General features: G+C 36.1%; 1 protein-coding gene across 16 annotated transcripts; it reads right to left on the bottom strand.

Annotated features, from left to right (window-relative positions):
- Positions 1 to 1,875: 1,875 nt before the first annotated feature.
- Positions 1,876 to 23,628, bottom strand: LOC107657993 (oxysterol-binding protein 1-like). Of its 16 annotated transcripts, none has more exons than XM_016446351.1 (21): positions 23,555 to 23,628; positions 22,455 to 22,625; positions 17,832 to 18,040; positions 17,581 to 17,737; positions 16,714 to 16,825; positions 16,380 to 16,578; positions 15,101 to 15,215; positions 14,858 to 14,921; positions 14,167 to 14,334; positions 13,843 to 14,088; positions 13,646 to 13,766; positions 12,773 to 12,876; positions 12,288 to 12,383; positions 11,937 to 12,124; positions 11,067 to 11,317; positions 10,922 to 10,960; positions 8,987 to 9,034; positions 8,854 to 8,892; positions 8,271 to 8,309; positions 7,042 to 7,071; positions 1,876 to 4,944 (listed from the first exon to the last, which is right to left on the bottom strand). In XM_016446351.1, exons 2-21 carry the CDS (start codon positions 22,586 to 22,588, stop codon positions 4,802 to 4,804), a joined length of 2,502 nt encoding a protein of 833 aa, XP_016301837.1. In that variant the 5' UTR covers positions 22,589 to 22,625; positions 23,555 to 23,628; the 3' UTR covers positions 1,876 to 4,801. The 16 variants fall into 16 exon arrangements, with proteins under 16 accessions (XP_016301837.1, XP_016301841.1, XP_016301839.1 ...); XM_016446355.1 differs by having other exon boundaries at positions 11,088 to 11,317; XM_016446353.1 differs by having other exon boundaries at positions 14,858 to 14,918.
- Between the last annotated feature and the right edge of the window lie 1,024 nt (positions 23,629 to 24,652).

Here is a 24,652-nt window from a genome sequence, read left to right as displayed (position 1 = left end):
TCTTGAGCAAACCAATACAACAGGTTCAAGCCATGTCTCGGCCACGGCTGACCGAAGCCGGAGTATTTTAGCTGGGACAGTTCATTCAGAGTGCTCACCATGATGGACAGCTATGTAAGAGAAAGAGACAATGAAGAAATATTTAGAATAATAGTAAAACCATATGATGAGGCAGTAAATACTGCTTTTTGAAGGGAAAGTGCATTTTAGATGATGCAATTTGTCACCATTTATGTTTTCCACTGTATTGAAATCACTATTTTTGCCTGCTTCATTTCAATGGTCATATTATGACAAATTATTTTTTTTTAAGTATTAAATATAAAAGACAAAGATTCTTAGTCTTTCGTTGAATGTAGAATTCTAATACAATTTTTTTTATACAATGTGGAATACAAACAGAAGAAAATGCAAAATAGTTGAATAAAGTTTAGCCAATTTATAGCTTTAAAGGAAACACTTAGCATTGAGCCCATTTTTGAGTCTTATTTTGCAACAAAATATAAAACATTATTGTTGGAAACAATATCTTTTTTTTTTTTTTTTTTACTTTTCTAGAACTTTGAGGGTCATTTTAAATTAAGAGTTTTAATAGTATTTATAAACGTAGAAAAGAAGGCCATATTTAAATTTTCTCTTGAAATTGTATAATTAAATTTAAGACATTTTGAGAGTGTTGTAAATACACATTCTTTATCATGAAATTATGGGTGAATATATATTTGATATTTCTGTGTCTCATACAACGCCTCTAAAACCATGTAAGAGAATGACTTTTAAGCATCACAAGTGTGCTGTCCTTATGGAAAACACAAATATCCTAATGTTTACCTTGTATGGTGAAGACTGATCCTCCAAGTTTCTTGCAGTGGTCTGGTTGTTGACTTATAGTGAGCTGCTGCAGCGAGTTCTTTTTAAAATGATTCCTTCAAGACACACCTCCTTAGAAAAGCTCACAGCTGGGAAATAGAAACTTAAGCTTTTTGGAAGGTTGTAGCTAACGAGTTTTTTGGATTACTGAATAATGCACAGTATGTATTGCAAACTAAAACAGTATTTGGAACAGTATTACTCTATTATGTCACATGACCTCATTGCATTGTACAGTTTGTTTAATACAATGAGTGGGATTCTGGAAATAAAAAGCTATTTTGCTTTTCTAAAGCATTTCTGCTTTAGAAACAAGTAAACAAAATGACTAAACTTAAAATGAAAAAAAAAACGAATGTAAGAACAAATATATGTGACGTGCATTTAAACTTTTTCCTAAAAAGATAAAATTAAATTAAGTTGAACAAAAAATAAAAATATTAAACCTAAAAGAACTCTTAAATAGCACTGGTGAGCATTGAGTTAAATGTTATTAATATTTTCCAACAGTAGCTATTAATAGGACCTAAAACGTTTACATAAAGAAATGTCAAATATAGGTGTAAACTTCTTGATTTCTTGACCCAAGACACTAAACAAAGTTTGACCAATGAATTTCAATAACTCTTCCAAACATTATTTTAAAACATTTTATAGAGTGTTTTTCCATTTGTTTGTCAGGTACTAATGCTTGCAATTAATGGATTTAAATAATTATAATTCTTAGGGTGCAAATTTCTCGAATATCTAGCAATTTTTAGCCAATGAAACATTTTGGAGCAGAACAAGGGAAAAAAAATCAGGTCTGGAAATCTCATTAGAAGCCTGCTTCAGCTACATAACGACAGCAGGAAAAAATGTTTTCATGTAAAAAGGTTGGTGGTGGTCCTCCAGAGCAAAAGACAGGAAACCGAAACTTACTGTTTATCAACTGCATTTCAGCCATAAACTCTAAGAACAGTGACTTGCAAAAAAGGGTGAAAATTCATAATGACAGGCGTGAAAGACTGTTGTTTGTTTGATCATTTCCTTTTCAAACCAGCTTTTATTAAACCATCATCTGCACCATGACTCTGTAACACAATGATCAGAGGCCAAGAGAGGGACAACACCAACAGGACAAACGAAAAGAAGAATGACAACCAGCGGTAGTGAGGAAAACTTGAGGAATGACAGTCAAAGGAAAGAAATCAATGAAGAAAGACGTTTTACAGTTGTACAAAGACTACAAACAAAGAAAATAGAATCTGCAATTATTACAAACAGCAGTAAAACTGTGAATTCACATTGAAACTGCTGTTTTAACGGAACAGGAGGATGATGGGATAGATATACACATATATAAAATTTCCATTAGTCTGAATCCATTCAAGGACAATGAGCAAACGTTTTGTCTTTGACATGAAGAAAACACGAATGCGTCGTCGCTTCCCATATCAAAAAGACAAAAAAAAAAGAAGATAAAAATCAAAATAATTGTGCTGAACCCTCACACTACATCAAAATTACCATCATAATTATAACTCTAGCTGTCAGTGTCAGCATAAGAAGAATTGGTATTAATAGTATGAATATTTTACTTCATTATTTGATATATATACACAAATATCCGCAATGTTTTTGCATTGCTGTATTCTTGCTTTATTTTCCCACGCATGTGTTTAAGTACACTTGAAAATAAAATGCGATTTCTCTTTTCTGTTTCACTGGAACATACAACAAACCCCAAACACGACACTCATGATCACACACATACACATACTGGTTTGAGACTCCCTTGACCTCGCGTGCCCATTTGAACACACACGAGCGCCTCAGTTTGTGGAAACCGTCCTTCTTTTCACCCCTTTCCACACGAGCAGGAGCAGACCATAATGCATCTGTGCCCAGGCTGAAGGGGAAACCTCAGCAAATGGGTATTTCCTTTGGCGTCACATCACAGCGACTTGTCAGTTTGAAACGCTGAAGCTAAACTCCAGCAGTGCAGCTACACTGACGCTTTTACGTTGCTCTCCTGCTTAGAGCAGCACAATCCCTTCAGAGCATCGACAGAAATGCTGTTCTGGAGGCTATAAACAAACACGCTCTGGACAACTGGTTAGTCATTTTAAGTGATTTTAGTGGGTGTTAGTCCTCCTCATTCCAAGCAGAATGGATTGAGAGGACTGTACAGTTGTGATGGGATTTAAAGGAACAGTTCATGCAAAAATGAAAATGATGCCATTGTTTACTTGCCCTCGGGTCATTCAAACCCACATGTTGTTGATTTTTTATTTTTTATTTATAGGCTGAAAAAAGAAACAAAACAATGACTTGAAGGCACCATAAAAGTAATGCACACAAATTGTGTGTTGTATTTCAAGTAATATGAAAAGACTGAAATTTACATTGTTATTCACTGAAAATCTTTTCTTCTTTAAAAGCTCTTGACATTGATTTGGGAAGAAATTGTGTGGTTTGATGGTCATTGACTCCAAAATGCTATTGATTCTTGCATTTTATAATTGTCATGCCAGTTTGAACAAATAAAGAAAACCTTGCATAAAACTAGGAGACTTGTAATATAGCATCACAAATCGCACTACTTTCATGATACTTTAATGTTTTGGCTGTCCAGGTCCAAAAGGACCAAAATAATGACGGAAAAGCACAATGAAAGTGATGCATGTGACTTGTGAGTTACATTTCAAGTAATATGATTGCTTGAATTTTACATTATTCACTGACAATCTTCCAAAGCTCTGAAAATGTATTTGCGAACGGTTGAAAAAAAAAAAATGCAGTTTGATAATCATCGACTCAAAAATGCCAATGGTTCTTGTGTGTCGTAATTGCTGTACCAGTTCGAACAAGTGACAATTTTATGCACAAAACTACTGTATAGATTCAGAAAGAATATAACACCTCAAATCGCATTGACTACTTTCATTATACTTTTTATGGTGTTTTTTTTCTTCTGTAGAAGTTTATAGGCTGTCGAGCTCCAAAAAGGACCAACATAATGACTTAAAACCACCATAAAAGTGATGCATGACTTATTTGTTATATCTCAAGTAATACATTGGCTTAGTGTGAATGAAAAGATCGAAATTTACTGATAATCTTCCAATCTGCCAAACCTCTGACATTTAATTTGATTAGAGTTTAAAAAAAAAATGGTGCAGTTTGACGGTTTTGTCTCAAAAAAAAAAATAATGTCGTAATTGGCATTCAAACAATTGGAGAACTCCTCACAGAAAACTATTGTATAAATTCAGAAGGAACATAGCTCCTCAAATCGCATAGAGTACTTTAATGGTACTTTTATCATGCTTTTTAGCGCTTGACATGTTGTGCACTAACATTAATGGAAAAAAGCTTGTTTTGCAAAAGAAATAAGGTGGCGAGTAAGTAATGACAGATCTTTCATATTTGTGCACACCATTCCTTTAAAATCCACAAACCAAGGCGAGCTCTTAAACTTCATCTCTCACACAAACATGCTCAATGAAAAGAAAGAGCACTACAGCGCTTCTCTGAACTCATTCACACCTGTGCTAATTCTCACACACACGCTTGCATGAGCAAACAGGCCTTCATGTCCCCCGGATGTTTAAGGATGTGACATCCACAGCTTGAGGAAGACATGTGGAGCGTGTTGAATATGTTTTCCTAACGCTAGCGTTTACTGAATCGTGAACCCTATGTTTTAATAATCCCATGAGGAGAACAGAGAGACACACAGTGGATGGTGGTGGGAGAGCGCTCCCGGACCATTTCGGTGTCCCTTACTGTCCACTGAGTAGAGCACGGCTGGCGAAAGAGAGAACGCGCATCTCGATATACTACGATACGGGAAAAGAGAAGGGGCAGCTGACTGAGCTTTCGTTTGTTTGTTATCTTCCGGGAAACGGGACAGTGAGGGCATCGTGGGGCATGTGTGTGATTGGGATCAGAAGATATTCGGGCAGGAGTCCCAGTCTCCCTGCTCCTTAGCCTCCCAGTATCCTCCTCTGTAGATGTGCGTGGGCTCTCCTGTCATCGGGTCGACCTGCTGCTCGAACCACATGGACTTGTAGTTGTCATGGTGACCACCTGATCGAACAAAACAAACACGTACATACAAAAGCAAACAAACAGTCACATAATTAGAGAACAGAACATATATGAGGGTGCTAGTAACTCAATAGAGCCCTTTTCTACAAAAGCTATTAGAAACTATTTCAAATACAGCCTGGAGCTTACAAAACAAACGCTGACTAAACTATTAAATCTATACTTAAACAATCAGCTACAATCTCTGATTCAACACGTCTCGCTTTCTATATTCACACAACAGGCTGATAAACAGCAGCTAAGAGAGGCACATGATCAACTCGGGAAGAATAATAATAAAGCAAAAAAAAAGGCAAAAATATTGGTAAAGTTTAGAGGTGGGTGGCATGACCAGCATTTTATATCACAGTCCAAGATACAACTTTATATTACAGTAATGGGAGTATAAATAACAGTGAAGTTATTTTTGCTGGAAATTGAACTATATAAAATATAATATAATAATATAATATATAATTCTCATTTCTGCACAAGCTAATGTAATGAATAAAATACATGAAACATACTTTAGCACAATTGATTATGGACTTGAAAAATAAATACACACATAAAAACATATTTTAAATGTAACATTCCAAAAAAGTCTATATATTCTATATTAAATCCATGTAGTCTATCTAGATAGTCTATATATTAAATATTAATAACCATTTTATTTTACAAAACCTTGTTACACATTATGTGTACTTACTATAGTAATAACAATAAATTATTCATAATTACATGCAACTAACATGAAACCAAATTCTCATCCTAACCCTAACCATATAATAAATACATGCAGTTAATTAAAGGGGTCCTATTATGCTTTTTCACTTTTTTACAGGAACTATTCGAGCCGTTCATGCCAGACTGGGGAGAGAGGTGTTGTAATAATGTAAAATATGTGAAAAATACAACCTAGTATGAGAGCCTGTTCTAGTACACCCCCAAAACAAAATCAAGACTTTGTAAAAGAGCATAATAGGACCCCTTTAATATAACTCGCTACTTAAATGTATAATTATACTGTAACAAGGACCTCGGTAAAATAAAGTAAAACCTAAATATTATGAGCATAATTACATAATAATTACATAAGAACATAACATTACCGTCTAACTCAAATATACATGTTAGGGATGTAACGATTACCGGTTTGACGATAAATCATGATAAAATTCCCGACGGTTATTATTACTGGTTCATATTTTAATTATTAAAACCGTATTAGATTACTGTGATTTGAACAACTCATGATAAATAAATACCGTCCACCTTAAAGCACAGTTTTCAGTAACAGTCTCACGTGCGCACAGCAGGCAGAGCTTTTCATTTTGAGTGAAAACAAGGCGGAAAAGCTGGGAGGTTTTAAAAGAGTGCTAAGGGAATAATACAAATGGATATATGAATAAATTAATTATATGAATGTACCTCTGAAGGTTCTGACTGTCTTCAGAAACGATTCGATGGCATTTTGTTTTCATCTTCGCTCCATGTAATACCTAAAGGAAATGTTCTTAATCGCAATACTGCTTGTCCACAGAGTATATGGGAAACAGCTTTTCCACCAGCGCCAACTGCTGTCAGCGAGTGGATTTACAGAGACGTATATTTACATTCAGCCTGTGTGCAGTTTCTGTCTGGCCAAAAACGGACTGAATTTGCATGCCCTGCTGTAAATTTTAGCACATTTTAACAATACCGTGATAATACTGATAACCGTGATCATTTTGGTCACTATAATCGTGATAAGAAATTTTTATACCGTTACATCCCTAATACATGTTTTATATTTTTTATTTTTTTTCATACATATTTTTATCATTTTTAATTATATATTTTATTTATTTTAATATTTTATTTTATGAGCCGAAGTACATTTCATTTGTACATTCATATATTTATTTTTAAATATTAAATTATATTTGATTAAAGCACAGGTGTGCAAAAATCCTACATGTTCACACTTAATGTAAGTGGCATGACATGTCTATTCAATAGTTAAACTACAGTCTTCTGCTTGATCATACCGCCTAGCTCTATCAGATGTGAGCAATGGAGGGGCTGGAAGGGTTTTGGGTGGATGTTACTTGCTTTTGACCGGAGCTCCATAAGGACCCTCCACTAGAGTGACACAGAGCAGATAATGAGACAGTGAGGGTCTCATCCATCAGCTCACAAATGCAAGTTTAATGCCACAATTGTCATTTTATAATGTGTGTGAAATCGCGGTCACTGTATAACATGACGCATATGTGGAAGTGTATGATAGTGTGTAGTTTTCTGTGATAATCAATGCATAAGCTGTACGTGTTTGCAATAGTTCAGACTACTTTTCTTACATGATCACAAACTTACCATTGACATAAATAGTCAGCTCTACTGCCTTTCCTTTTGCATTTAATTCTTTATTACAAGCAATCCTGCAGTTCATAAAGAACTTTCTTACCTTTTCCTACCTCCACGAGTGCTATCTATTATTGCCTTGTTGATCTAAAAGTGCTCTTTTCCTTTAAACCTAGCCAAAAAGCCATATGTGTTGATTGTGAAACACAGTAGACTTTAATAATATGCATTTATGCTGTAATTACTACATTTTCGTGTCAATCCATGTTCATATTTACTGCAAACAATGCGCTGTTACTTTAATTCAGTATTAATGTGAACTTGGCGTTATGTGTGTGCGCTGCGAGTGTGCATGGGTGCACGGTCTCCAGGAGAGTACGCGAGCGCTGAATGGTTAAACACTGGCAAGAATTAAAATGTAATGCAATTTATAAACTTTAGTGACGATGTGACACTGCCTCGATAGTGCAAGTGACAATTCCTGTGTCAACTGTGCAGCGTGCAGCTCGCTTATAGACAGATGCGATGTGTGGTGATTTGAAGCCATTTGCGTATTTTTGAGAGAGAAAGAGTGAGCGCGCGCGCGCGGTGATTCACTCACGCTGTTTGTGAAATTACGTCTCACACAAGGTTTTCAAATTACTTTATAAGTTATTTAATGAAGAAATAGATCGGCCTTTTATAGACCGCCGATCGATCATCCCAACGTGATTATCGGCCGATAGTGATCGGTAGCCGATCAATCGGAGCACCCCTGAGAGTCATATTATGACTACATTAACATGAATTGTGGATCTTGTGCTGTTAAGCAAAAAAGTATAATGTTGTATAATGTATAATATGACCCCATTAAGCTGTAAAAATGTAGCTCTAACAACTGTTTCCACTCTTATTCTACAATTACATAATTCCTCTTCATTACGAACACTGGTTTTGTATGCATCTCTGTGTGACGTGAGCGAGTGTGTGGTACTTGCTTGAGTATGCCGGTGGGTATGAGCCATGCAGTGTTTCAGCTGCAGAAGCACACAGATGAAGATGGAGGGATGCAGGCAAAGAGAAGAGGAGTGAGAGAGATGTTAGCATGCATGGGAGGAGTGAACTGAAGAAATGAAAGTCTACACTGACTGTAGTCTCTGTATATGATACTGTCTATACTCCTGCAGTTTATGCATTCACACTGCCCACTAGTGGAAGTAAAATACACGCACAGGCTTCTGATTTAAAATGCATGATGCAAGAATTAATTCAAATAAGAACCAAGTCTAATAATCTGCTCGTTTCCATTGAACAGTGTTTTCACACCTGAATCTTCTCAAAAATGTGATCTAGGATAGAGTTCATACGGACTCTAGTATGGTTTATAATTGTTGTATTCTTGACTCTAGCAATTACGTTAATACTGATGATGTGAATGCAGCAAAATACAATCAGAAAAGAAACCTTAAGGGGTGAAATCGAACTCAGATCAGGACTAAGCAATCAAACCAAGTGTGAAAACGACTAAACTAAACTACACTACACTATGCAGCTGTAGTCTGTGTTGATTCTGCTACTTGCTTGATAGTGAAAGATCGGAGGAAGTTTCATCTGTGTCAGCTGATGCAGGGACAGACAGATGGAAATTGAAGATGATTAGATGATAAATGTGAGAGACGGAGTGATTAGGAGAGAGGGATGGGATGGTACTTGCTTTTGTAAGTGGTCTCAGAGGGCTCACTGGCAATCTCGACTTCTTCAGCTGATCAGAGTTGAGAGACGAACAGCCAAAAATTAAAAAGGGGGATGCAAATTAAAACAAAAAAAGAAAGAATACAATGAGTGAATGGCATAATGGAGGCGGGGAAAGTGATCCTGGATATTAAAGGGACAGTTCACCCCAAAATAAAAATCCCGTCATCATTTTAGGGATGCACGATATTATCGGACCAATATCGGAATCGGCCGATAATGGCTTTAAATGTAAATATCGGCATTGGCCCGATTTGAAAAATTATGCCGATATGTCTTGCTGATAAGAGGAATAGGTTAACTCATGTGCTCAGGGTGTGCTAGCGATTACATCACATCAGCAGTGTGACTCATTTTTGAAGCAAAGTTTTGTCTGAATGATGATTAGATTCACTCTTTTGGATCGCTGCATTTAAACTGAGAAAGCACGTACAGAATGACGCTTCGGTGTATGATAGAGTAAACGGTAATAGCATGTGCAGTGGCAGCAGCGGCAGCCTCCCCCGGGTCCTAATGCCCCTTCGGTATGGAGTTTTAATTCCGTAGGGGGCGCTGTTGGCCTATTTTTAATAAAGTGAAAGTACAATACACAAATAATATTTAGACTGTGTTTCTGATTAAATAAAGCAGTAATTGATGTCATAAAATCATGAGTATGTTTTGATTTAAAGGTCAGAAGCTATAGCTTACATGAATAAAAAAAAATCACAAACATGACATTTGTAAATTAAATAATTTTATATATACTGATTTATTCATTAATGTGTAATATGTTATATTTTTTAAACAAATTATGAGCTCTAAAAGATTTTTAGAATTTTTACATCTCTTTTGCTTTAGACCATCTACAAATGTTAATTCTTAAATTAAAATGTTAAGGTTACTACTGCATCTTTCTGAGAAAAAAATGCAGCGATTAATATATAGTTTATTTATAGTTATTTTCAAAGCTTTAATGTACTGTTATTATAAAAGAACTTCATTATTGTTTATTTAATTCTAACAAATAAGTTCTAGTTAAAAATATATAATTTCCACACAGGAGAGACTTGGTATTGTTTCCAAACAAAAGTAAATATATCGGTATCGGCATCGGCTATCGGCCAAAAAGAGTTGAAAAATATCGGATATCGGCAAAAATCCAATATCGTGCATCCCTACATCATTTACTCACCCTTATTTCGTTCTAAACCTCAATGTGACTCTTTCTTGCATACGTGGATCATAGACACACCAAAGTATTACAAAACTGGTGTACTACTACTTTTATGGTACTCGATTGTCATTTTGGAGCCAGTTTTATTAGCATCATCTAAAACTATTAAAAACACGTATGGTAATTAAAATAAAATAAATGTTAACTGAAATAAAACAAAACAAAACATAAAAACTTAAATGTCAGTTAGTTGTCAAGGAATGTTTTTTTATTTTTGTTTAGTCAAGTACTGAAATGCAAAAAAATTAAAGGAAACAAAAAATTTACAAAAACACAACAAAATTACAGAAACTTGAACTGAAACTTAAAAATAAATAACCAGACTTACTACTCTGAAAATACAAAAATAATAATAATAATTTAAAATAATAATAAAATAAATAAGTAAACAAAAATACTATAATGATATATTAGGGAAATTAAAAGAACACTGCTTGAAGCTTTCAAGTTTTTTTAAGTCCCTTTCACTGATTTTGTGGAAAAGCTTCACGCAAGAAAATTCCTACAGATTTGGAACAAGATGACAAAATGTTCATTTTTAGGTGAACTATTCCTTTAATGTCATGCAAATAAGCACTATTACAGTGTCTGCATGTGTGTTTGTGTGTGTGAGATTGGAGAAAATGCAGAAGACGACAATTAAGAAGAGAAAAGGAAAGGAAGTAGAACAGGAGTACTTGCTTTTTAGAGGCGAGTCAGATATGGAGTCCTCAATGAGAGCTTGAGGGAAAGACAGAGACAGACACACGGGAGTGAACGAGAGACGCCGAGAAGGTAGAGGAAACGAGGAGAGACGAGCAGAATGACAAATAAAAGGACACTTTACCCCCGTCCGCTGGCTCCTTACCCTCTTCTGCAGGGTTGGCGGTGCGGTTGGCCTCTCGCTCCCTCTCTCGGCGGGTGGTGCGCTGCTTCTCCTCTAGTCTTTGTTTCTCAGCGTTGGCCTCCTCCCAGCGGCCCTGCTCCATCAGACGCTGATCCGGCCGCCTCCTGCTATCCGTGGGAGCAATACCCTCCTCCGGCTCGTTCAACGTCAACGCCAGGGTCGAGAAGTAGTACATGTTTTCAGCGCCTTCCCTACACAGCACAGAGAGAGAAAGGGCAGGAAATTATGGAGAGATTGAGAAATTCCAGTCGAATTCACACTTGAGCACCACAACACGATGTGCCAGAGAACACTGACTAAATACTAAGCCAAGGCTCCAACTACTCATGAAGAATAATTAGGTAATGGCAATGGTTTTTAAACCTTCCTTGGAAGTCTTGTCATGAATTCTAATTAATATTCTTTAATTAAAGGAATATTCCAGGTTCAGTACAAGTTAAACTGACAGGATTTGTGGCATAATGTTGATAACCAAAAAATAAAAAAATATGTAAACCTGTATAAACACTACTACAACTTGTGTGTTATTTTTTGTTTTAATTTACATTTTTATAGTCGCTTAGGGTTTTAGGTTCATGGTGTTATGTTGTCATTACAACAAAGTAATAAAATTGGATGTAAAGCACTCAGTGCTCACATTTTGTGGCTGTATGATTGAAACAATGAGTATTGTAACGTTTACAGAGTAGCCCATTCACTTCCATTGTTACTGCTACTGTTCTTTTTGGCTTTTTTAAAGAAATTGAGGGACAAATGCTGTCGACTGAGCTTGAACTTGGGAAATATTGTACATGACAGGGAATATCTTACGGCAGCGGAGTCTTCCTCCACAGCTCTTTGGCTTTGAGCGTCTGATAGACGGTTTTCTGTCGCCCGTCGGCACCGTTCTCTCCCCCTCTGCTGCTCTGCATCACACGAGAGCACTCCATCTTTTCGTCCCACGTCCCAGACAGAACATAGTGCGCTTTCCCGTTTTTATCCGTCACCACCCCGGTGACCTACAGAGAGAGGCGTTGCACAAGAAGGAAGCAAAAGCAGACATAAATTACAGAATGGGCAAAAAGAACCTGAAAAGCTGCAAAGGGTGACGGATAAAAGGGGAAAAAACAGACACGTCTGCATTCTGGGAGAAAGAAGTCAGTGGAACGGCTGCTGACTCACCTTTCTGGCCACGTCTCGGGAGAAGTAGCTGTACGGGGCGAATTTGAGATGACAGCGGTCGCCTGTTCTGTGGTTCACAACATCTATTTCTCCTGACTGAACTCAGAGAGAAAGAGAGAGACACACAAATATCACTTATGAATAAAATCAAATGCCACACTATAGATATTTAAGCAATTTAAGAGCTACATTTGTATAATGCAAATGTAATTTGCAAAACCAGGAAAAATGTAATGCACAAAAAACTGAGTGACAATCATGTTATTTACATAATATAATTCAAATGACATAAGCAAGTGAGACATGTACCAAAAATTGTTGAAATGAAATGAGCACATTTTTTACACAATATTTACAAAATAACAATTAAAAGAGGAATTACTGTAGCATTATCCACTGACAAGTCCATCAGTTCATTTTATATCAGACGCACTGATGCCGATTATATATGAAAATATGTCTAAATAAGTAGCGTGTATTCTGACCTGATCTATCCAGAGTTTCCCGACAATAATATTGTGCACTGTGGTTGTGACTTTCTTCCAGGTGTAGTGATTGTTACTCTTCTCAAAGATACAATGAATAGAACCTGGAGCAAACAAACAAGCAACTCAAAATCAGCTTGAAAACTCTTGCTTAAAAACATAAATGTGAGCATATGACATTCAAATATCCATCTTTTAATATGAACAAAATATACTAATATATTAATGCAGGGATTCCAAACTTTTTTTTTTTGGTCAGCCGAACCCCTTTGACTTAAAGTATTTATTTTAAATGCCCCTAGAGAATTTAATTTAATACTTTAATAATTTAACAACACATTTACAGTTCTCTGATGTTGGTTAATAGTTACATGACATCAATAAAACATTTGTATTTAATATCTTTTTTTTGTGTGTGTGTGTTTTAAATTGAAAGTTTTTATTTTCAAATAATGTATATATTTTAATTTTACATTTTTACGATATATTGTCAAATCACAAAACCTAGTTTGGGCAGCCATTTAAATTGGCATATCAAAAAAGTATTTGGATATTTAAGTCACAATTAAAAAGGTCCAAATGTTGTTGCATTAAATAAAATATCATATCATATGGTATCTATTTTAAATACAGCACTGGCACACTCTGCGGTTGTCAAATGTTAGTTGAACATGTTCATAGTTAAAGTGTCCAAAAACTTTTTTTATTCCACTCGACATTGTTTCTAATCGGCTTTTTTGCATTACACTTCCTGTTTTATATGTTGTTTTTAAGAAAAGGAACTAATGAGAAAAACTCTTCCCTGAATGAAAGCCGCATGTTATTTTAAAACTTGAACATTGTGATAAGGCTCAAAATAGGATAAATAGTTACCCAGGGGCATGATGGAGAGATATTTTCCCCTGAACTTGCTGGCCAGGGCGATCTCCTGTCTCAGGGTCCAGCCTCGCTCAGAGATCGCATGATGGGCCGCAGCCGGAGGGTGATGGCTTACCTGAAGACCAAGACGGGAAGAAGAACGGATTAATACCAAACACAACTCATCTATCTCAGGATAAACAAAAGCTCACCTGCTCACAGAGGGACCTGTAGCCGCTCTCCTGCATGCGGTCCAGCTCAAATGTCTCTCCCAGCAGAGGGTTGAAGGGTTTGCCCGTGCGGTGAACTGTAGTGGAGTAAGAGGACACGGTGAAAGCTGCCACGTAGCACATCTGCTCCAGAGAGCTCTGGCACTTGGCACCCCGGTCCAGCAGCTCGTAGTACTCCAGATCCTCGGAGAGACGCTGCAGCATAGACAGGGGCTCGTTGAAGTTCACCTGTGAAAAGAAAGGATGCGTTGAAAGCAAATTAATCTGGGCTGTTTGGGATTCTTGTAAAGATACGGATAGGCGTACAGGCATAGGGATTTTGGAGAGCTCTTTTCCGATACAGTTCTTCATGATGCTCCATAGATTGAGAGAGTAATTTGGTTTATCTGGGATTCGGCTCCGCCTCTTTCTCACAGGCACTACTTCCTGGGACTGTGGAGATTCGGGACTGGACGCCAGAGACTGCTCGTCTAGCTGTGAAAGATTAAAACAAAAACGGTGTTTAAACATGAACTTCAATCGTCAATATGAGTTTTTTGATATTTAGACAGCACATCGAATCGAATTTGGCTTGCATACAATGGTGATGAAATTTTTGTAATAATTACGATTTTTAATGTTTTTGAAAATCATCTCTTATGCTCATGAAGGCTACATTTATTTTATAAAAAAAACACAGTAAAAACAGCAACATTGTGAAATATCATCTATTTTAATATACAGTCAAATGTAATTTATTGCTGTGATCAAAGCTGAGTTTCCAGCATCATTACTCCACTCTTCAGTGTCACATGACCCTTCAGAAATCATTCTAATATGCTGATTTGCTGCTCAAGAAATATTTAAAAATCATGTTTTTAAATTGTAATAATATTTCACAACATTACTGTTTTTACTGTATTACTGCTCAAATAAATGAGCCTCGGTGAGCTTAAGAGACTTTTTTCAAAAACATAAAATATCATAAGTATTCTGCCAGTGTACATAAACGCCTTACCGACGTCGTCCCGTCATCCATTCCCAGCTCGCTACTGATTCCGCTGACATTGCTGCCGGATCTCCTGAGAGAAATGGAAAGAGCGTATGAGAGAGCCAGAGAGTGAGAGATAGGAGGAAGGGGAACGGGAAGGGAAGGCAGAGGATACACACACTTAGGTCCCAGTAACACTCATATCAGAAGAGAGTTAAGGGACAGAGAGGGATGTGAGTAAACGACAGGAGCGAGGCGGTCAATACAGACCTGTGATATTTGGGGTCTGCTGGTACAGTGATAAACTCTTGAACGTCCTCGCATGCGTCAAAGAATTCATTCTCCTCGTCCTCGTCACTGACGTCGCCCTTTCCTGGAACTGGGCCTACAGGACAAAGAAAGAAGGAAGTATCATTTATATACAGGAAATCCAATGTCGTATCCAAATGTATGGCAAGAGTTTTTAAACACAGAAATTAGTTAGAATGATCAATATTCACAAGGAATTGGCTGACAATTTTAAAAATAGGGTTTACTTTGAATACTGCAAAGGTTTCACTGCAACTTTTTAATTGGCCGATATGTTTATTAAAGAATAAAAAGTATTTTAAATCAGTTCAAACTGTACGACTCAAACTGTAAATTTCAATTGATTCAAAAATCTGATTTATTGACTAATTTGCATTACCAAAACTTTTTTAAAACAATTTAGTTATTAAAATTTTGTAAAATACACTACCATACTGTATCAAATTGATACTTTTTGAAAGAAATTAATACTTTTATTACGCAAGCACGCATTAAATTGATCAAAAGTGTCATTAAAGACATGTATAATGTTACAAAAGGTTTCTATTTCAAAGAAATTATGTTATTTTAAACTTTTTATTCATCAAAGAATCCTGAAAAAAATGTATCACAAAAAGCTCCAACCAAAATATGAAGCAGCACAACTAATAATACTGTTTCTTAAGCAAGCAAATCAGCATATTAGAATGATTTCTGAAGGATCATGTGACACTGAAGACTGGAGTAATGATGCTGAAAATTCAGCTTTGCATCACAGGAATAAATTAAATTTTAAAATATAATAACATAGAAAACATTTATTTTAAATTGTAATAATATTTTACAATATTACTGTTTTTATTGTATTTTTGATCAAATAAATGCAGCCTTGGTGAGCAGAAGAGACTTAGAAACATTCAACCCCAAACATCCAAATGGTTGTGTATTTAATATACATATCGATGTTTATTACCATGTAGTGCTAAGTTTGAATAATAAAATGGAAAAGATTAAATCCTATTCTCAATTGCCTTTATTTAGTGAAAATTGTGTGCTGTGATTAAAAACTGATTTGTAAAACAATTTTGACAGATTCATTCAAAAAGATTCGCTTAGAAAAGTAATTAATTGGGGAGTCAAGATACCACTAGTTGTCTTTTCATTGTTGTGTGCAACTACAATGCATTAGAAATCTGTGTTTATATATTAGTCTCTATATAATTTTGTGGCACCCAGTCTTTCTGTGCCAGCCGTACTTTACCTTTGCTGTCTATGGCAGGGTTGCTCTGGGATGGAGGCAGTACGGTCGCTCCTCTGAAGGCTCTCTCCAGATGGTTGTGTTGTTTGGCGAGCTGCTCCAGTGTCTCCTCCAGTCGCACTCTCTGCTCTCTCTCGGCCTGCAGGGCTTTCTGCCAGCGCTTACTGTGAGCCTGAGCCAATGCCAGGAAGTCCCGGCAGGCCTGGGTATCAGATTATTAAAGAATCGTTAACAATACGTTTAACTGTGGTTTCTGTGTGCTTAACAGACAACCACAAGTGAATGAGGCAGTGAGTTGCTTTTTCCCTAAAGCAAAAGTATTGCTCGGTGGTCTTACATTGATCATGGCGTTGGAGGTGATGCGGAAGAGGGTGGCTCGCTCCGTCACCTGCCGAATCTTTTCACTCGTCTCTCCTCCCAGCCGAACTCCCTCCAGCTCAGACAAGGACCTGAAAGAAAGCATAAGAAACTACTTTATACGAGCAGAATCTGAGTGGAAATCCAAAAGTTTTAGACACACATACTTTTTCTTGACTATTACTATTTTCCACATTTAAGAATAACAGTACAGTCTTAAAAACTATGAAATATTGTGTATGTGTAGACAGACAGACAGACAGACAGACAGACAGATAGATAGATAGACAGTCAGACATAAAGATAAAAATATATACACATGTTATTGTTAACAAACTATGGAAAAAAATCAATTTCGTTAACTGGAATAATGCTAAAATACAAATATAAATATGCTAAAAATATAAATATTACATGAAAAACAATAAATAAATATTTAAAAACTAGAAATGTTGCCTTGGGAACTAAAAAAATTGCTAAAACTAAGCCTGAAATAAAATTAATAGCTAAATAAATAAAATAAGCTAAAAATGACAAAAGAACAACAAAATTACTAAAACTTAAACTACAATTAAAATGAAAAGCAAAAACATAACAATAAAAGCTAAATCAAAACATTAACAATATAAATAATATTTTAAATATAATTACTTTAATTAAAGATTTTAATAGCATAATAATAATTTGTAAATAATATATAACATTATAACGATTACAATAAAAAAGATATATATTCGCATTATATAAATAATATATAACAAATACATTTCAAGCAAATGTTATTAATGTCATGAGAGCAATAAATTTAGCCAAGTGTGTCCAGTCTGTTAGAGAAAGGTGGACTGACCGCTGAAGAGCAGAGCCGTGTTTGGCGATGAGATCGTTGCAGGTGCTGAGATCCTCCACCTTGCTGCCCAGAGTCCGGAGGGTGGACTGCACCTCTGAGTTGCGTGAGCCTGCGCCCTGACCTGCCCCAGGAGAAGTGGAGTCGTCCCCGGAATCATCTGCAGGAAAAAAAGAGGAACGAAACTGTGAAACAGAAACCCCGAAGTGTGCATTTTTGTGCTATTCTCAAATGTGGTTTCCTTTCCAACTGACCCGACTCAGCCTGCATGCGGAAAGCTTTGGCTTTGGCCAGCTCCAGTGCTGTGATCCACCGCTGCCGCTCCACCTCTGAGCTGGCCTTCAGGTGATACGTCTGCGTGCCGCCATTAGAGATGACGAAATTGCACGAGTCCTCCACCGCGATATTGGCTGTGGCCAGGTTTATGGTGCCCCGACATGTGTGACCCATCTCTGCCTGGGTCCTGGAAGAGCAAAGAGGACAGAGATAAGATGATGTGTTTAAGATAAAACACTTTACTTAGTCATAGTTATATCCTCTTTTAGATTTACACAGTGTTTATCATCGCTAAACGGGTGGCCAGAACAGGTCGTAATGTGTTTCAGACTTCATAATGTTAGTCAAAGTCTGGTTCTGTGAAGCTAGAGGAGCATTCATGAGGCTCTCTTTAAACTCTAAAAACTGAACAAAAGCCCCCCGACAGCTGTTTTTCGGCGTCTGATGCATTATTCATGAATTAGCACTGAAAGCCAAGCATTCGAGAAATGCCTTCGGGTAGAGTTTCTTTCACTCTTGAGCATTTATGTGACAGAAGATACGACGTGTTACTGCTGCCATCATAGTATCTGGTATCAGATTGAAAATTAGCCTCATGTTTACAATCTTAGCAGATACACAGAAAAATATTTACCACACTGAACATTTCTGAGCCAAGAATCAAACCAACCATCTCCAAGACGAATAAATCAAATGACAAACAACAGTAAACAATATAAAGCTGAATCTGCTGTTAAAAATGCACCATCCATTCATCATTTCATCATGCAAAAAATACAGGACAAATAGCGAATTTTTTATTGTTTCTCGAAACGTCATAGCATTTCCACACAGGCAATGACATGACTGCTGCGCCAAATCATTTATGTACCCACGCATCATGTACGTCGTCACGCGTTAACGTCATCAAATTGCGATCGATTCGTGAGATCGGCCAAGTTAGTGAGTACCGATCGAGTCATAAAATGTGATTATCGGCCAATACCGATCTCCGGCCGATCGATCGGAGCATCCCTATGAAGTACTAAATTTACTAAAATAAAAATAAATTAAAGCTTTACAAAACTAATTAATAATGTCTAAAGCACAATGAAATTACTAAAACTTAGGGTTGGATATTGTTCACATTTTACCAAAAAACGGTACCTTTCTTCGGTACTTTACTCTCAGGGTAATAACAAAAACATTTATTTCAGTGGGGAAAAAAGTCCCTTAAGACAAACCTCTTAATTTTAACATTTTGTTATTAATTTATTTCGAAATTTTACACACTAGACAAAATTCTAATGTCACAAATAATATTCTCAAGATTTACTGTTTTTTATATGATTCTTTGATTATTTTGTAGTGTGGGTTTGGTGAAGTGTACTAAAAACCAACATTTTTCACAGTCTTCCAAATTGACCCACAACCTAAACGGTTTGTAGGCTACACAAAGAAATTAATTAATTCATCACACGAGTCGAGTTTTGAGTGTTGTACTGACAAACTACTACTACTCACCCGATTCCTGATGGTTTTAGAGGACAATTACTCCTAGTCTTCCCATGCCGTTTCAAAGAATACTACAATGGCTAGCGCAACAAGTATAAACGCCTTGCACACACACAAGCACAATCAGCGGAGGCTCGTAAAAGTACCGAGTTAGTTACCCAACCCTACTAAAACTACAATTAAAACTGAAAATCTAATAATAAAAGCTAATTCAAAGTATTAATAAATATTATAATAGTATAAAAATAATAGTAAAATAACACTGTTGTATTTTATAAAATTGAGCAGTAAAACTGTCAGAAGCTCATATGTAAAGAGCACCAAATATATCAAATATAAAGTTTTCATCTCCAACTGTAATTTGCCAACACTGATGAATCACCAGTTCCTGGATTTTTTTATACTCTGCTGGAAAAAATGTGGCAAGACCAGTTTGGATGGGCTATGACATGGCACAAGACCGATGCCAGGCGATTTAACAGAGGCACAACAGTCCTGAGCCTGTCACCCGTGAAACTGTGAAATCTCTTACTCGCCCTCTACATTTCCTGATGCATCTTTCACACACACAATGAGAGCGATGAGAAACCACTGAGGTCTGCCTGCAGGAGCAGAGGAAGTGCTGAAATCAAGCCTTAAGTCGAGCGTGTGATCCTCCTGAACAGAGATGACCGGTTAACACAGTCACGTGACCCAAACTCGCTCAGCCAATCATGTGGAGGTGGACAAGACAATGTGCACTTGTGTCTTTTATTTACACCGTAATGCTACGGTGGGGTTTGCCACACCCTGTTTATGATTAATGTGCATGCAATGCACTGGGCTTTTTAGACAAGCATCTGTTATACTGATATCTCAGTTTTAACTTAAATTCAGTATTTAAAAGTTGCATATGTAACAGACTGTATAATAAACATTTAATAAAGTATGCCATATGCTTTTTAACTTAAGTAGACAATCCACCCTCTAAGTAATAATATTTGAGATTTATCAAGAGTTACTACATTAAAATTTAATGCAAAGTCAAATTTGATCAGAATTTCAGGTTTTTATTCAGATACACAACAGTCCAAAAGTTGTGGTTGGTAAATGTTTTAAAAGAAGCCTCTTATTCTCACCAAGGCTGCATTTATTTGATCAGAAATACAGTAATATTGTAAAATATTATTGCAATTTAAAACAAATGTTTTCTATTTGAATACATTTTAAAATGTAATTTATTCCTGTGATGCAAAGCTGATTTTCAGCATCATTACTCAGAACTCATTCTAATATGCTGATTTGCTGCTCCAGAAACATTTCTGATTATGATCACTGTTGAAAACATGCTTCATGTTTTTGTGAAAACTGTGATACAGTTTTTCAGGATTCTCTGATTAATTGAAAGTTCAGAAGAACAGCATTATAAATGTCTTTACTGTCACTTTTGATCATTTCGCATCCTTGCTGAATAAAAGTATTAATTTCTTTCAAAGTCTTACTGCCCCCAAACATTGGTGGTGTATGCATTTACAAAGCGCCAGTAAGCTTTGTCAAATATTTGATTATCAAATAATAATCAACCGTATATCATCACTGCAGTAAAAATAAGCTATTTGTGAATTCTTTTGGAAATGGAATGTTTCGATGCCACAAACATCATTTTTTGGTCATGTTCATCCCGAACTGAATGAAGCACTACAGATCTTTTTTTATTTGCTTTGGTGCGGCATCAACACAGTATTTATTTAAAGGGGTCATATGATGCGATTTCAAGTTTTCCTTTCTGAAAAATAATGTGTTTTTTGAACATTAAAGCATGTCAACATATTCTGTTACACCAAATACACAAAATAATGATCTTTAAAAAAGCATCATATGACCCCTTTAATGATGTTTACATTTCATTTCCGTATTCAAGAAACAATTACAACATAAGCAAAGTAGTCAAACATAAAGCACATACTCTCACTAGCCAACTGCTGAGGCGTTGGACCTTGTTATTTTATCGTATATTTAAACATCAGATGACGAGGGTGGATTTTAAAGAATGTGTTATCCTCTCATCTCAAACTGTTGAGCAAACAGTGAGGATCGCACGAGCAAACAGACACACATGCGGGCGCTCCTGCGCGCTCTCACACGCAGTATTAATAATTGACAGAGCCCAATGAGATGAATGTGGCTTCACCACCAGATCAACTCCCACTCAAATCTAATTACGTAAAATGGCATCATCTTACAGACTGACGAACACCAGAAGGTGTTGAGTTTTTTTTGTCCGTTTACATACGTCCATCCTAAGGTTATCATCATTAACTAAAACTATAATTGAAATAAAGCTGAAACTAAAATAAAATATGAATATGAGATTAAAACTTTAACTTATTTCAGTTAGTGGTCAAAGCAGCATTTCAATTTTTCATTTAGTGTAAGTTGATGCACTAAAGTTACTAAATGAAAATTCAATAAATAAAAACTGAAATAAAATTAAACCTAAATAGTAGTATTTAAAAATAAGTACAAAAACTAATAAAAAATTAACATTACAAAAATTACAAAAAAATAAAAAAATGAACATTACAAAAATTACAAAAAAATTATCTAGTAATATTTAAAAAATAAAATTAAGCAATAAAAAAATGACAAAAGCACATTACAAAATTACTAAAAATTAAACTAAATTTAAAATGAAATCTAAAAAATAAAAGCTAATTTAAAATACGATTAAAAACTATTATAGTATATAAATAATACTAAAATAACACTGGTCCATCCAGTCCAATGGTTTGAAGTAAGTCGTATGATTTGAGACATCATCAATAAAGCACAAACCATATAGGAAAGGTTATATGCATAAGTTTGAGGAGTTTGTATGAGTGAAATCCTCAAAAAAGTGGTGCTTGCCGTACCAAGAATATCAAGTTATTTCACCATCTAAAGCTTAGCATCTTATCAGATAATGGTGAAAGGCCAAAGAACACTTGACAGCTCACAAAGGGTTCATTAGGACAACAGACGTTCCGATCAACCTTTGGGAGACCTGTTGTCTGACAGAAACAATACCAGACAACATTTTTTTTTCTTCCTAGAGGTCGATAAACAACAACAACACACCACAAACTCACCTGTAGTAAGACAGCAAGCCATTGCTCAGGACGAACCATCGCCTTTGGTATCCCTTGATGTAATTAGTCCATTTGAAGAGCCAGCCTTTATAGGTGTCCCCAGGGGCCGGGGTGGGCGCTTTGGGCTCCGACATCACGACAGCCCGTGGCTTCACAGTGTCTGACGGGGGTCTGGGTGAACACAAAGGGTTAAACGGTTAGTTGACACCTTTACCTGAGTGATTCACACCTTCATGGGGGCAAGACTTTCTCTTGTACGCCAAGGCACCTGAAATGTTTACATACACACACAAGTTGTGTTGTTCCCCACAGCATTTTGTGGTTTGTGTGTAGGTTGACAGCACACTAGGTTTTGAAACACAGCCCAAATCTTCCATATATAGACTGAAACGTGTTATACTCGGTGGATATCATGTCAATGGGCTCGTTTCGCCTACGTGTCACTCTCTGAACCCACTACTTGACATTTACACACACGAATTAAAACAAAACTCTTTAAACAGCAGCGTTTATGACCGCAATAAATGAAAACAAACACATCTCGGGCTATTTTAAACTTTGTTTAGATTAATGAGGCCTGTGTTTTACGAGTCATTCACACACAACTACGAGTCCAAACGACGTAAAAATGACAAAGTTTACTCATAACGCCATGACATACAATATAAACACTCTTACTGTTTTATTAAAAATCATGTTCGTATGTTACGTAAAATGACTTTGACGGCTAATTCAGCTAACGGCTAATAAAACTGACGCGCTATCGCGAGACATGGAGGCGGAAAGTCAATAACACAGATATTTCTGTAAATACAACACTTACGTGATGCCAAATCAACTGTAAGCCTCTCAAATGCGCGTTTATCCTCTAAAGGCCCTTTAATAATGTCAGCGTGCGGGGAAATGTGTGTCAAACTGAAGCTAACTAGCCTGTGCTAACCTTCAAGCTGTGTAGAATGACAGAAATCCCGTCAACTCGTGCATAACATCAGATGAAACCTCGGGGAAATAACGCAAAGCGACATGACAAGACATGGAAATCTGAAATCCCCAGTGTTGAGATGATTTAAAGTGTGTAGTGGGTGCTGGCCAGCTCTTACCTGATCTCTCAGTGACCCCTCTGAAGAAGGAAGTCAGTGACATGAGATCACAGGAGCGAGTTAGGTACTCACACAACTCGCATAAAAGTCACAGTCACATTATTGCATCTTTCCTCCTTCACACAAAACAGACACCGATTCTGAGCAGTGCATGTGGATGATGATCAGATGTACTCGTTAATGACATTTTAGTCGAAATGGGTTTTGTTTTAGGGTGTAAGTGAGGTAGGCTAAATATGGTAAAATAAATCAATAAAGCTGCCCGTGTTACAGTGATTTTACAAGAAGTTGATTTATAGTATAATCACTGTCATGCATGACTTCGAGTGGTTTATTGCTTTTATAAAACGATGGCAGCTAGGCTCACAAATGTTCAATAATCATCTGCATGCAGTGTTGGGGAGCTGTCAATCAATAAATTGGGGAAAAAAAGTAACTTGCGTTACTTATTTGAAAAAGTAACTCAGATATTCTCTTGTAAATTAAAAAGTAATGCGTTACTTTACTAGTTACTTGAAAAAAGTAATCTGATTACGTAACTTGCGTTACTTATTTGAAAAAGTAACTCAGATATTCTCTTGTAAATTAAAAAGTAATGCGTTACTTTACTAGTTACTTGAAAAAAGTAATCTGATTACGTAACTTGCGTTACTTGTAATGCGTTACCCCCAACACTGTCTGCATGTATTATTCATAATAATAAACAGTTCTTCCAAGTAATTTCATTCATTATCTAATTGTAGGCTGTTTACAGTTGCCATGCAACGTAGCATTATTTTTTATTAAATCTCTGTTAATCCTCTTTAAATAACAACCAGTCATTATCATTGTCAAACACAAACAAGCCAAGCAGCATACACTGAGGAGAAAATTAATAAATATTTATATAAATAGCCTATATAAAATATAATTTAAAAACTGCTTACAAATAATCGAAATAAGCAAAGGTTTAAGGAGGTTGATCGACATATAATGTTATAATATTTATCAGCATATATAAATTTGAGAGTTTGAGATGAGTTGAGATTGAGTCACAAAACTTGGAGCAGCCTTAACAAATCTGCATTTGTGTAGTTAAAACTTAATATAATCAAAATA

The sequence above is a fragment of the Sinocyclocheilus anshuiensis genome, unplaced genomic scaffold (genome assembly GCF_001515605.1).
Source record: "Sinocyclocheilus anshuiensis isolate Anshui unplaced genomic scaffold, SAMN03320099.WGS_v1.1 scaffold471, whole genome shotgun sequence".
In the NCBI taxonomy this organism is placed as follows: Eukaryota; Metazoa; Chordata; class Actinopteri; order Cypriniformes; family Cyprinidae; genus Sinocyclocheilus; species Sinocyclocheilus anshuiensis.
The sequence above is the reverse complement of the archived record's forward strand: the minus strand, read 5'-3'. Positions and strand labels throughout refer to the sequence as shown.

Coding starts and splice junctions, on each gene's coding strand:
- LOC107657993 (XM_016446351.1), bottom strand. CDS start 22,588: ATGTCGGAGCCCAAAGCGCCCACCCCGGCCCCTGGGGACACCTATAAA. Junction 15,216..16,379: donor CCCTGCCATAGACAGCAAAG/GTAAAGTACGGC, acceptor TTTGTCCTGTAG/GCCCAGTTCCAGGAAAGGGC. Junction 13,767..13,842: donor ACAGGTCCCTCTGTGAGCAG/GTGAGCTTTTGT, acceptor CTTGGTCTTCAG/GTAAGCCATCACCCTCCGGC.